This window comes from Aquarana catesbeiana, unplaced genomic scaffold (genome assembly GCF_042186555.1).
Source record: "Aquarana catesbeiana isolate 2022-GZ unplaced genomic scaffold, ASM4218655v1 unanchor228, whole genome shotgun sequence".
Classification (NCBI taxonomy): domain Eukaryota; kingdom Metazoa; phylum Chordata; class Amphibia; order Anura; family Ranidae; genus Aquarana; species Aquarana catesbeiana.
This window is the reverse complement of record NW_027362655.1, coordinates 3,141,072-3,154,122: the sequence shown is the minus strand read 5'-3', so window position 1 is coordinate 3,154,122 and position 13,051 is coordinate 3,141,072. Positions and strand designations below refer to the sequence as shown.

The 13,051-nt window shown below is 45.1% G+C and overlaps 2 protein-coding genes across 2 annotated transcripts in view; one reads left to right on the top strand and one right to left on the bottom strand.

Moving 5' to 3' along the window:
- LOC141121690 (uncharacterized) overlaps positions 1–13,051 on the top strand; it is a 187,011-nt gene that overhangs the window by 6,780 nt on the left and 167,180 nt on the right. The gene's annotated exons all lie outside the window — the stretch shown is intronic.
- LOC141121711 (uncharacterized) overlaps positions 3,204–13,051 on the bottom strand; it is a 155,068-nt gene continuing 145,220 nt past the window's right edge. Inside the window, exon 11 of the mRNA XM_073611427.1 lies at positions 3,204–5,285. Within this exon, the coding sequence (XP_073467528.1) occupies positions 4,000–5,285 (1,286 nt within the window). The 3' untranslated portion in view covers positions 3,204–3,999. The remainder of the gene's footprint in view (positions 5,286–13,051) is intronic.

Genomic DNA, 13,051 nt, shown 5'->3' with positions numbered 1-13,051 from the left:
TGGACGGCGTGATGGCGTACAGTGCGTAGCCACGACCTACATGTTTCGTCATAGATGACGTCTTAAAAGGGGCACGGGCGACGCACTGAACCATCACCTATATAGCGCTGGACGGAAACCAGGTCTCGATTTCATCCGGATGCTGTGCAGCGCTAGACAATAATAAGGAAGCACAGGGGAAACCAAGCCTCGATCTGGCGTTCACCACAAAATGAAAGCTCCATATTAAAAGTTCCAATAAAAAGGAGAAAGAGGACAAAAACGAAACCACGGAACTTATAAAAATAAATGAATCCAGGATTAGGCTCTATTTATATGAGTCAAAACTGAGGATAATTGTAACTGTCTAATCAAAAATATAACTAACCAATTCCAATTTGTAGAGTTAGTCCACCTCTATTGCGATGGTTTACACAACTTTTACACAACTTTCAACAGCCGATTACGACATTCCAAAAGGAAATTTCCAAAGGGACAAACCCCAAAATTTTTCTCGTATGGGAACAGAACCAACAATTTTTATTTAATGTGTACCATTTTCGTACCAGAATAGCAGATACGAAAGACTGTGTATGATCAGAAACAACAAATAACAAATAAAAATTCTTTGTCGTACAAAAATTTTCACACATTATTTCCTTCCTCAGTTCCGACTTGCTGTGAAATATCGAGGAAAACTGGACAATTATTCACCCAATTTTCTCATAGTGTGTACGGGGCTTTATTATCACTTATTTGTTATTTATTATTACCTTTTTTATTGTACTGTTGCTTTAAGGGTTCTTTCACACAAACGGACCGTTCAGATCCGGCTGTCAGTTTTTCAGGCGGACCTGAACGGACACTCCATGCAGCTCTATGGAACGACGGATGTCAGCGGTGACATGTCCGCTGACATCCGATCCAATAAATCCAGAGATGGTGGTCCTATTTTCCATCTGTCTGGCGGATGGGATCTGATCAAAATGGACAGGCACATCCATTTTCATCCGATCCCCCCATAGAGGAGAGTGGAGATCTGACAGGTCCGTTTCCTCCACAGTGACCGGAGACAGACCTGTCATCCACTAGCTCAGCAGGGATCAACGGATCGATCCCCCATAGAGGAGAGCGGAGATCTGACAGGTCCGTCTCTCCACAGTGAGCGGAGACAGACCTGTCATCCATTGGCTCAGCAGGGATCAACGGATCGATCCCCCATAGAGAGCGGAGATCTGACAGGTCCGTCTCTCCACACTGACCGGAGACAGACCTGTCATCCACTGGCTCAGCAGGGATCAACGGATCGATCCCCCATAGAGGAGAGCAGAGATCTGACAGGTCCATCTCTCTAGTGAGCGGAGATAGACCTACCATCCAGCGGCTCAGCAGGGATCAACGGATCGATCCCTACTGAGCAAATGGAGTCCGGATATGCATGTGTGAAAGGGGCCTAACAAGAACACATTCAGTCTTTCTTCCTTTCTTTGTTTTTGTGGTGCCCTGTAGCCCTAATAAGAACATGTTTTCTTTTTCCTTCTTGTTTTTATACTCCTTAGTCGAGTAATATATGTCTTTTTTGGCTCTGACAATTACTGCATTGAGGCATTTGTACTTTTATACTTGAATAGATCTATAGCTTTTAACACATTTTAAGGATTCTTTGTGTTTTCTTTGTAGTCTAGTTTTTAGCCCTGATGAAGAGGGAGTGCTGAGCTCCAGAAACGCATTGGCTGTTACAAAACAAAAATCTTTTAAAAACTCTGCACAAGCACTTTGTACTGCACCAATTCAGGTAAAACGTATCTACATAAAAGTCCAGCGCTCCACCATCACAAAAACCAAATGTGCATTTTAATTAATAATGAACGAAAAAAAACACACTTGCTGACCGCCAACATGATCTGTTCCCAGTCCTTACTCATCATGAAAGACATCACAGTAACTATGGAGGAGGAGGACGGACATGACGGGGGGTTACTGGTGTAAATAGAAAATAAGATCTTATTACCTCCTCTGCTGCCTCTTCCAGCAACGTCTCCTCTCTACTTCCTATGGAACATCCTGTGTGTACCTGACATCACTTCCTCTGTGTATCTGACATCATTTCCTGCGGGTACCTGACATCACTTCCTGCCTGTACCTGACATCACTTCCTGTGTGTATCTGACATCACATCAGCTCTGAGAAAGCTTTGCAGGAGACTATTAAGAAAAATGACGAGAAATTTTATCTCACTGACACCAACAATGGAACTTATTTTATCTCACTGACACCAACAATGGATCTTATTTTATCTCACTGACACCAATGTTGTGGCTTATTTAATCTCACTGACACCGAAGAAGGCACTTATTTTATCTCACTGACACCAACCATGTTTTTTTCTTTTCTCATTGACACCAACGATGGATGACAAGGAAATCATGCCCATGGTGACTTGCTAACTGGAGTGAGATTCCTGATTGGTGGAGGAGGAATGAAAGGAGAACTTTCTCTGGGAAGATAAAACCAGCTATCATACAGTTCTCACAGCCTGCAATACTGCTGACCACCACTGGATGGCGACTCTCCCACATTTATCTGGCTAGACACACACACACAGGCAGATACAAATCTTCCATGCAATCTAAGGAGTGTGGAGCAGACAAGTGAGGATCCCCCAAGCTATCCTTGAATCTAGAATCCTGGTGTGATGATTTCTTCCACTGCCCATCACTCCCTCGCCCACATGGATTAGGGCAGATTGGATGAAGCTGTGATGTGAGTGGGGTGCCGGGCAGTGATACACACGCACACATACAGCTCCCTGTATGCCAGATACAATCACTTCCACACACTGACAATAATCTGCATTAGGGAGGAGCACCGTGTCTGAACAGAAGATTGGATGAACACTGGCTCCTCCCACATTCTTCTGAACATCCAACGCTTATGGCATTTGGTGCAGATGAATGTGCCGGTTATCGGCTTTCCTTTATTCATGCTGCACACGAGTAGAGGAGAGCCAATCAGCGGCTCTCCTGATAGGGGCAAATCTGCATTGATTATCAGTACAGGCCCATCAGAGATGATTGCCAGTGATGACCACCAGTGCCCACCAGGTATGCCAATCAGTGCCCATCAGTAACTCCTCATCAGTGCCACCCATCAGTGCTGCATATTAGTGCCTCCTAATCAGTGAAAACTTACTTATTTCCAAAATTTTATTACAGAAACAAAGAACAAATTATGTCTTTTTTTATTTGTAGCACAAAAAATAAAAACCACAGAGGTGATCAAATACCACCAAAAGAAAGCTCTATTCGTGGGAAAAAAAGATAAAAATGTCATATGGGTACAGTGTTACATGATGGCGCAATTGTCATTCAAAATGTGAGAGCGCTGAAAGCTGAAAATTGTCCTGGGCAAGAAGGGTGAAAGTGTCCGGTATTGAAGGGGTTAAACAGGTGGGCAAAACAAAAAACATGCAAAAACGTCTCTGGCCGTGAAAGGATTAAAGGAAACATTCACCTACGGGAAGATGTTACATGTTCCTGAAGCGGCTCAGTGATCTGAGTCCTCTGTGTGACAACAGTGCGGGGAGAAGTTCCCCGTACCGGCTGTCACTTTATGAAAAGAGTGTGGCTGTGCCAATTATTCACAGAGTTCTGTCCTTTGCCGATGTCGGCTTGTAGTTTTCAATGAACTCCCACACCGCTGCTGAGCTCTCTGGTAGATGAGGGACAAGGAGATCGTCATAAGGGACAAGGAGATTGGGACCCCAATTTACTCCCTTGGACAAGTCATTTTTTTTAATTATTTCCACCCCCCTGGAACTGTTTCATATATGATGAAGATCAGCCATGGCGTATATCTGAGGTGTATATCAGGGTGTGCTTCTTCCCCACATGAGAGCTGTGATGTCCAGCAACATTCATATAGAAGACATTTCCCACACTCAAGGCACTAATACACCTCGAGGGTTGTGTGGGATCCCTGATGTACAGGAAGACAGGACTTCAGTGAGGAACAATTCCCTCACTCAGGACAGGAATACGGCTTCTCCCCCGTGTGAGAGCTCTGATGTCTGGAAAGACTGGACTTCCGTGAAAAACATTTCCCACACTCAGAACAGGAATACGGCTTCTGCCCCGTGTGAGATCTCTGATGTGTGTCAAGATGGGACTTCTGTGAAAAACATTTCCCACACTCAGAACAGGAATACGGCTTCTGCCCCGTGTGAGATCTCTGATGTGTGTCAAGATTGGACTTCACTGAAAAACATTTCCCGCACTCAGGACAGGAATACGGCTTCTGCCCTGTGTGAGATCTCTGATGTGTGTCAAGATTGGATTTTACTGAAAAACATTTCCCGCACTCTAAACAGGAATATGGCTTCTCCCCCGTGTGAGATCTCTGATGTGTGGAAAGACTGGCCTTCTCTGAAAAACATTTCCCGCACTCAGGACAAGAATACGGCTTCTGCCCTGTGTGAGATCTCTGATGTGTGTAAAGATGGGACTTCTGTGAAAAACACTTCCCGCACTCAGGACAGGAATACGGCTTCTCCCCCGTGTGAGATCTCTGATGTATGGAAAGACTGGACTTTTCTGAAAAACATTTCCCGCACTCAGGACAGGAATACGGCTTCTGCCCCATGTGAGATCTCTGATGTGTGTAAAGATTTGACTTCTGTGAAAAACATTTCCCGCACTCAGGACAGGAATAAGGCTTCTCCCCAATGTGAAATCTCTGATGTGTGGAAAGACTATACTTCTCTGAAAAACATTTCCCACACTCAGGACAGGAATATGGCTTCTCACCCGTGTGAGATCTCTGATGTTTGTAAAGAATTGACTTCAATGAAAAACATTTCCCGCACTCAGGACAGGAATGCGGCTTCTGCCCTGTGTGAGATCTCTGATGTGTGTAAAGACTGGTTTTCTGTGAAAAACATTTCCCACACTCAGAACAGGAATACGGCTTCTCCCCCGTGTGAGATCTCTGATGTGTGGAAAGACTGGATTTCTCTGAAAAACATTTCCCGCACTCAGAACAGGAATATAGCTTCTCCCCCGTGTGAGATCTCTGATGTGAGTAAAGATTGGACTTCTGTGAAAAACATTTCCCACACTCAGGACAGGAATACGGCTTCTCCCCTGTGTGAGATCTCTGATGTGTGTAAAGATTGGACTTCTGTGAAAAACATTTCCCGCACTCAGGACAGGAATGCGGCTTCTCCCCGGTGTGAGATCTTTTATGAATATTAAGATTGGATTTAGAATCGAAACACTTCCCACACTCAGTACAGGAAAACCTCTTATCTGCTGGAAGGACGGCACCGTCCCTCACAGTCTGAGGTTCCTCCTTGTGTGGTGCCGGATGGACATTTGAGGTAGTCGGGTTTTCTCCTGGACTATACTGTGTGATGTCCTCATCTTCTACTTTACAGTCTGGAGACAAAGTGAGACAATCCTCTGAGGTTTTCCTCATCTCCCGTCCATCTAAAATAGAAATAAAAATATTATTACTAGACATGAGCAGATTGGTTCCCCTAAACCAGGACTCCGCCCACATCAGGCAGCTTTGTCTCTGAGGATCTTATAATTCCACCCTCAAGGTAACTAGTAAATGGGTCCTCTGATCTCCTACCAGTTCATTTCTTTATTCATGGACCTTAGTCAGAGAGTGAGGAAATGAGAGTGACAGTGATGAGGGCATTATAGGACGAGTTTCCCCACCCCCTCTGTCACTTATTGCCATCTTCCCAACACAAGAAGTACTGCACTTCCTTATTTAGTCCATGATTTAGTCATGAATAACAGCGGGGCTGAGCCCCACCAGAGGTCAGAGAGTGAAGATGGGGGGAGAATAACCAAGATGATAACTGGACTGATCCTGAAGACCACCATCACTGGGTTATCGACTCCTCCATCATTATCACTTTCTGTTTAAGATTCCAAAGTTGGAGGATGCTATCACATTATTATCAACATGTAAAAGTCTGTGCTCCAATCAAATCATTAGATATAAAATGTCCAGCTGGTAGGAAATGGGTGCAAAAGAAGTAAGTCCTATGTAATGTACAACTTATTATATAGGATACAACAGTTAGGATTTTATAGTATCAGAATGATGTAATGTACAACATAAATGATATAGTGTAAGGGTCAGGACTCATAATATTGGTATTCAGTAATCAGTGGAAGTTTAAATGTTTACATGAGACAAGTTTCAGAGATCCCACACCGCTGCCTCCCATCTCCTGAGACTACACTCAGTGACTTGGGTCTGAGACTATACAGACATGTCCCTCCACCTGGCACAGCCAGCAAACAACAGAGCAAGTAAACCTGGGAGAATTTTTCTGTCAGACATCTTGCCATACTCGGGTATGGGGCAGAAGACCCAAAGCACATACCCCAGGTGCCTAGGTCTAGTAATGCCTATGGTGAAAATTAACATTTTGCTGCCAGCTGAACCCCAGAATCTCCAAAAATCCAGTCTAGATAGATATATCTGCAGCACAGAGAAGGAAGATTATATGAGAGAAATATAGAAATACAGGATGGGGAACACAGCTCAGGAAAGTGATCAGGGGATTACAGGCTGATATCACCCAGCCCTTGCCCTACTCTGGACCAATCAGTGAGCAGTATGGGTGGAGGAATGTATTTAGTGTTAATGACCCACCTGTGCTGATCTCTGTAGGAGTGTCCTCCTCGAAAAATGTCCCCGTTATTCCATCCTCCTCCATAGACTGCTGATCGTCCCTCATAGATGTCTCTTCTTCTTCTGCTTTAACCTCAAATTCTATATCGATTGGATCTCCACTCTAAATCAAGAAAATTAGAGTGAATATTATCTGTAAAATATAAGCTTTATTATTGTGACATCACATAGAAAATCCACATTGTCTCCACGAGTCTGTGTTTTATAAGCTCCGTCCCACCAACCTTGTAACAGTGAGGGATGGTGTGATCCTCCTGTGTGGAATCCCGGGAATACAGAGGACGGGGACATCTCTCTGGTGGGTTCCCTGTATTAGGTGGCTCCATCATATCCTTGTGTCCTTCTGAAAATTCCTCCATCACTCCACACTCCTCATCCTCCTCTTTATACTCTTCTTTAACATCAATATTATCATCCCTGAGGTTTCCACGCTGAAAGATGTAATAAAACATTCATTGTAACAAGCATGCTGTGTATAGGGGCATGTCCAAGCCGCAGACCAAGATGGCCGCTTGGCTCTAGAACTCCCTGCCACACTGGGTCTCTATCGCGGCTCACAGTGCACTAGACAGCCACTTTCAGCCCCAAACGGGGACACAAACATCGGGGATCAACCAGGCTATGTCCCACAGAGGAAATCAGACACCGGGGTCGTGCCACCTAACAGATTTCTTCATGCAGATGACCAGCAAGCATGCACAAGATGGCACCCGGGAGAACAGCCACTCTTCTCTTACTCCTCACACAGAGCCTTTACCTCCTACAGCCTCAGACGATCTCTCTGACATAGAGGACTCCTCACAGCAGCAAGACAACCCCACAGCTTCTGATAGAGGTAAGAGAGCTGTAGAATCACCTGCACACGCTTTACAGAAACTTCCCTCAGCCTCACCCTCAAGAAGCATCACTGGGCAGACATTCCTGAGTCAGCAGCAGACACTCCAGCAGAGCACACGGCATCCCTAGCTGCCTTCCCTGCATCAGACGCCACTGCCTCTGAAAAGACCATTAAGGCTATATTATTATCCCTCCAGGCTGGTCTGCATTCTAAGCTACGCTCCTCAGTGTCCCATCTTACTCACAGAATAGATGGCATTGAAGACCGCAGAGATCACTTAGAATCACAGTTAGGAGTGATCATAAAAGCACATGATGAAATGTTGGATGCTTATGAGGAACAGACGGACATGATCCGTAAACTACAATTGAAAGTTGCAGATTTAGAGGATCGCTCCCGCTGCAATAATTTAAAGATAAGAGGAATCCCTAAAGCTGTTAAACCACAAGAGCTAATACCTTACTTGCAGCAGCTTTTCCTAAAGCTTATCCCAGATCTCACACCTAGAGATTTACTGTTCTGCGAGTGCACGTAGTTCTGCGAATGCACGTAGTTTTGTGAGTGGTCTGCGAGTGCACGTAGGTCTGCGAGTGCATGTAGTTCTGCGAGTGGTCTGCGAGTGCACGTAGTTCTGTGAGTGCACGTAGTTCTGCGAGTGGTCTGCGAGTGCACGTAGTTCTGCGAGCGCACTAGGTCTGCGAGTGCGCGTAGTTCTGCGAGTGCCCAGAGTTCTGCACGTAGGTCTGCGTGTGGTCTGCAAGTGCACGTAGTTCTGTGAGTGCACGTAGTTCTGCGAGTGCACGTAGTTCTTAGGAACAAAGAACACGGAGGAGAGATGGGTTTGCTTTAAGAGCATATTAAATAAGAGCATTAGCCATCACAGGAAGCACCTTCATGGTTAACCACTTACCGACTGCCTAACGCAGATATACTGCGGCAGAATGGCACGGGCAGGCAAAATCACGTACCTGGTACATGATCTGCTTCCTGCGGGTGAGGGGCCCGAGGTGGTCAGCATAGTTAGGGGGGCAATCAATGCTGAGGGGGAGGCCACTCATTCGTGGCCACCCCCTTTGTGATCGCTCTCAACGAATAAAAATCTTCCTCTGCTGCTGTAATGTAAACAGTGGCAGAGGAAGTGATGTCACCTCTCCTCGCGTCGGTCTTTTTCGTGCCGGCGCCGAGGAGAGAAGTCATCCAAGTAAGTGCACCAACACTACACTAACAGTAAAACACACTAGGCACACTTTTCAGCCCCGATCACTCCCCTGTACCCCCTGCCACAGTGACACCAATAGCAGTTTTTTTTTTTTTTTTTTTTTACTGATTATTGCATTGGTGTCAGTTTGTGACAGTTATAAGTGGTAGGGCATTTAGTGTTAGGCCCCCTTTAGGTCTAGGATACCCCACCTAACCCCCGGTAATAAAGTTTTAACCCCGTAATCACCCCCCGTCGCCAGTGTCACTAAGCAATCGTTTTTCTGATGGCTGTATTAGTGTCACTGGTGACGCTAGTTAGGGAGATAAGTATTTAGGTTCGCCGTCAGCGTTTTATAGCGTCAGGGACCCCCATATACTACCTAGTAAAGGTTTTAACCCCTTGATTGCCCCCTAGTTAACCCTTTCACCAGTGATTACCATATAACTGTTATGGGTGACTCTGGTTAGTTAGTTTATTTTTTATAGTTTCAGGGCACCCGCCGTTTATTACCTAATAAAGGTTTAACCCCTTAATCACCTGGCGGGTGATATAAGCTAAGTTTTAGGGTTAGATAGGGTCTGCGTCGCCGCAGGCAGCGTCAGGTTAGTGCCAGTACCGCTAACACCCACACACGCAGCATACACCTCCCTTAGTGGTATAGTATCTGAATGGATTAATATCTGATCCGATCAGATCTATACTAGCGTCCCCAGCAGTTTAGGGTTTCCAAAAATGCAGTGTTAGCGGGATCAGCCCAGATACCTGCTAGCAGCTGCGTTTTGCCCCTCCGCCCAGCCCAGCCCACCCAAGTGCAGTATCGATCGATCACTGTCACTTACAAAACACTAAACACATGTACACTGCAGCGTTCGCAGAGTCAGGCCTGATCCCTGTGATCGCTAACAGTTTTTTTGGTAGCGTTTGAATCAGTCGCTAACAGTCAGGAGCTTTTTTAACTGTGAGTCACTACTGTACCACTAAATTTAGAGCTCAAAATGGCAAATCGAAGGTACAGTAGTGAAGAGGCCTACACGTTTCTGAGAATGACAGATAGTGAAGAGGAAGTCACTCATCTGTCAGATTCAGGCTCAGAATACAATCCTGTAGTGGACAGCGGCTCCATGACAGATAGCTCTGACAATGGAATTGTGGTCCCTGCCAAGGTCAGGCGTACCAGACCCCAAACTTCTTCTTCTGTCCTTGATGTGCAAGAACCGCAGGTCCCTCATATGGAGCAGAGCAGTACTAGTGCCGCTATTCCTTCTGGTGAACTGGCAAGCACCAGCGGCCTAGTACACCCCGGTCGTAGTCAAACCAGCACTGCAGTAACACTTGGTGACGTGGCGAGTCCCATAAGTGAAGTTCAAGCTGGTGAGGTGGCAAGCACAAGTAGTGTCCCGCTGCCACCAAGAAGAAGACAAACAGGCCCATCGTGCCCATAATGCCCTTTCTGCTGCATTCGCCAATCCCAATTGGGAACCCACCACTTCTGCAGCACCCGTACTTCTCCCATTCACATCCCCAACCAAATGCAGTCGGCTGCATGAGAGGCATTTTCTTTATGTCCTCCCAAGTACCCCTACCCAACGAACCCCCCCAAAAAAGAGGTTGTGTCTGCAGCAAGTGCGGATATAGGCGTGACACCCGCTATTATTGTCCCTCCTGTCCTGACAATCCTGGTCTTTGCATTGGTGAATGTTTTGAACGCTACCATACACTAGTTGAGTATTAGCGTAGGGTACAGCATTGCACAGACTAGGCACATTTTCACAGGGTCTCCCAAGATGCCATCGTATTTTGAGAGACCCGAACCGGGAACCGGTTACAGTTACAAAAAACAAGTGTAAAAAAAAAAGTAAAAAAATATATAAGATAAAAAAAACAAAAATAGTTGTCATTTCATTGTTCCCTCTCTCTCTATTCTCTCTCTATTGTTCTGCTCTTTTTTACTGTATTCTATTCTGCAATGTTTTATTGTTATCATGTTTTATCATGTTTGCTTTTCAGGTATGTAATTTTTTTATACTTTACTGTTTACTGTAAAGTTTACTGTATTGCTAAAACATGCCATGGGCATATGTGGAATTACACCCCAAAATACATTCTGTTGCTTCTCCTGAGTATGGGGATATCACATGTGTGAGACTTTTTGGGAGCCTAGCCGCGTACGGGACCCCGAAAACCAAGCACCGCCTTCAGGCTTTCTAAGGTTGTCAATTTTTTATTTCACTCCTCACTGCCTATCACAGTTTGCGAGCACTGAGCTTATTCTTTCTGGAGAAGAGATGCCACTCATTAAAATTAGAAGAAAAGAGGTTTAACCTTAAACTACGTAGAGGGTTCTTTACTGTAAGAGCGGCAAGGATGTGTAATTCCCTTCCACAGGCGGTGATCTCAGCGGGGAGCATTGATGGTTTCAAGAAACTATTAGATAAGCACCTGAATGACCGCAACATACAGGGATATACAATGTAATACTGACATATAATCACACACATAGGTTGGATTTCATGGACTTGTGTCTTTTTTCAACCTCACCTACTATGTAACTATGTAACTAATGGATAGAGCACACAGGATCCCCAAACCAACACATCTGCCTGACACAGTCCCTAGAGACGTGCCATTGAGGATTCATTTTTATCATATAAAAGAACGCCTGCTCAGAGTGGCCAGATCCTCGTGTGCACTCTCCCCTCCATATGTGGGGATAGCCCTCTACCAGGACCTGTCTGCAAAACCTCAAAATTGAGAAAAGAATATACCCCCAGCACTGCGATTTTGAGAGACCACAATATCGTTTACCACTGGGGCTTCCCCACCAAATTGCTGGTCACATATCAGAGCCAACAAATCACCATCACATCCCCTAAAGAAGGCTACAAGATGCTCCATAACTGGGGCCTAACACCATCTTCTATAAGTCGCCCAAATAACAATGCAATCCATAAATCATGACAGATATGCTGCATAGCAATTGCAAAATCTACCTGATGCTCTCATGACCACAAAGTCTACCTACTCCCCCCTCAGACAAGATGTCTAGTTCCTCATTACCCACTTCATCAGAGGCCCAGAATGTGGACAAAAATGTTATAACTTGTTCATCTGTTTGATCTCTTTCTGGTTCACGCCTAGGCACGAAGTGTGCTGCACACATAGTTACATAGTTACATAGTAGGTGAGGTTGAAAAAAGACACAAGTCCATCAAGTCCAACCTATGTGTGTGATTATGTGTCAGTATTACATTATATATCCCTGTATGTTGAATGAACAATGAAGCTATCAATGCTCCCCGCTGAGACCACCGCCTGTGGAAGGGAATTCCACATCCTTGCCGCTCTTACAGTAAAGAACCCTCTACGTAGTTTAAGGTGAAACCTCTTTTCTTCTAATTGTAATGAGTGGCCACGAGTCTTATTAAACTCTCTTCTGCGAAAAAGTTTTATCCCTATTGTGGGGTCACCAGTACAGTATTTGTAAATTGAAATCATATCCCCTCTCAAGCGTCTCTTCTCCAGAGAGAATAGGTTCAGTGCTCGCAACCTTTCCTCATAACTAAGATCCTCCAGACCCTTTATTAGCTTTGTTGCCCTTCTTTGTACTCGCTCCATTTCCAGTACATCCTTCCTGAGGACTGGTGCCCAGAACTGGACAGCATACTCCAGGTGCAGCCAGACCAGAGCCTTGTAGAATGGGAGAATTATCGTTTTATCTCTTGCATTGATCCCCCTTTTAATGCATGCCAATATACTGTTTGCTTTATTAGCAGCAGCTTGGCATTGCATGCCATTGCTGAGCCTATCATCTACTAGGACCCCCAGGTCCTTTTCCATCCTAGATTCCCCCAGAGGTTCTCCCCTCAGTGTATAGATTGCATTCATATTTTTGTCACCCAAATGCATTATTTTACATTTTTCTACATTGAACCTCATTTGCCATGTAGTCGCCCACCCCATTAATTTGTTCAGGTCTTTTTGCAAGGTTTCCACATCCTGCGGAGAAGTTATTGCCCTGCTTAGCTTAGTATCGTCTGCAAATACAGAGATTGAACTGTTTATCCCATCCTCCAGGTCGTTTATAAACAAATTAAATAGGATTGGTCCCAGCACAGAACCCTGGGGAACCCCACTACCCACCCCTGACCATTCTGAGTACTCCCCATTTATCACCACCCTCTGAACTTTCCCTTGTAGCCAGTTTTCAATCCATGTACTCACTCTATGGTCCATGCCAACGGACCTTATTTTGTACAGTAAACATTTATGGGGAACTGTGTCAAATGCTTTTGCAAAATCCAGATACACCACGTCTACGG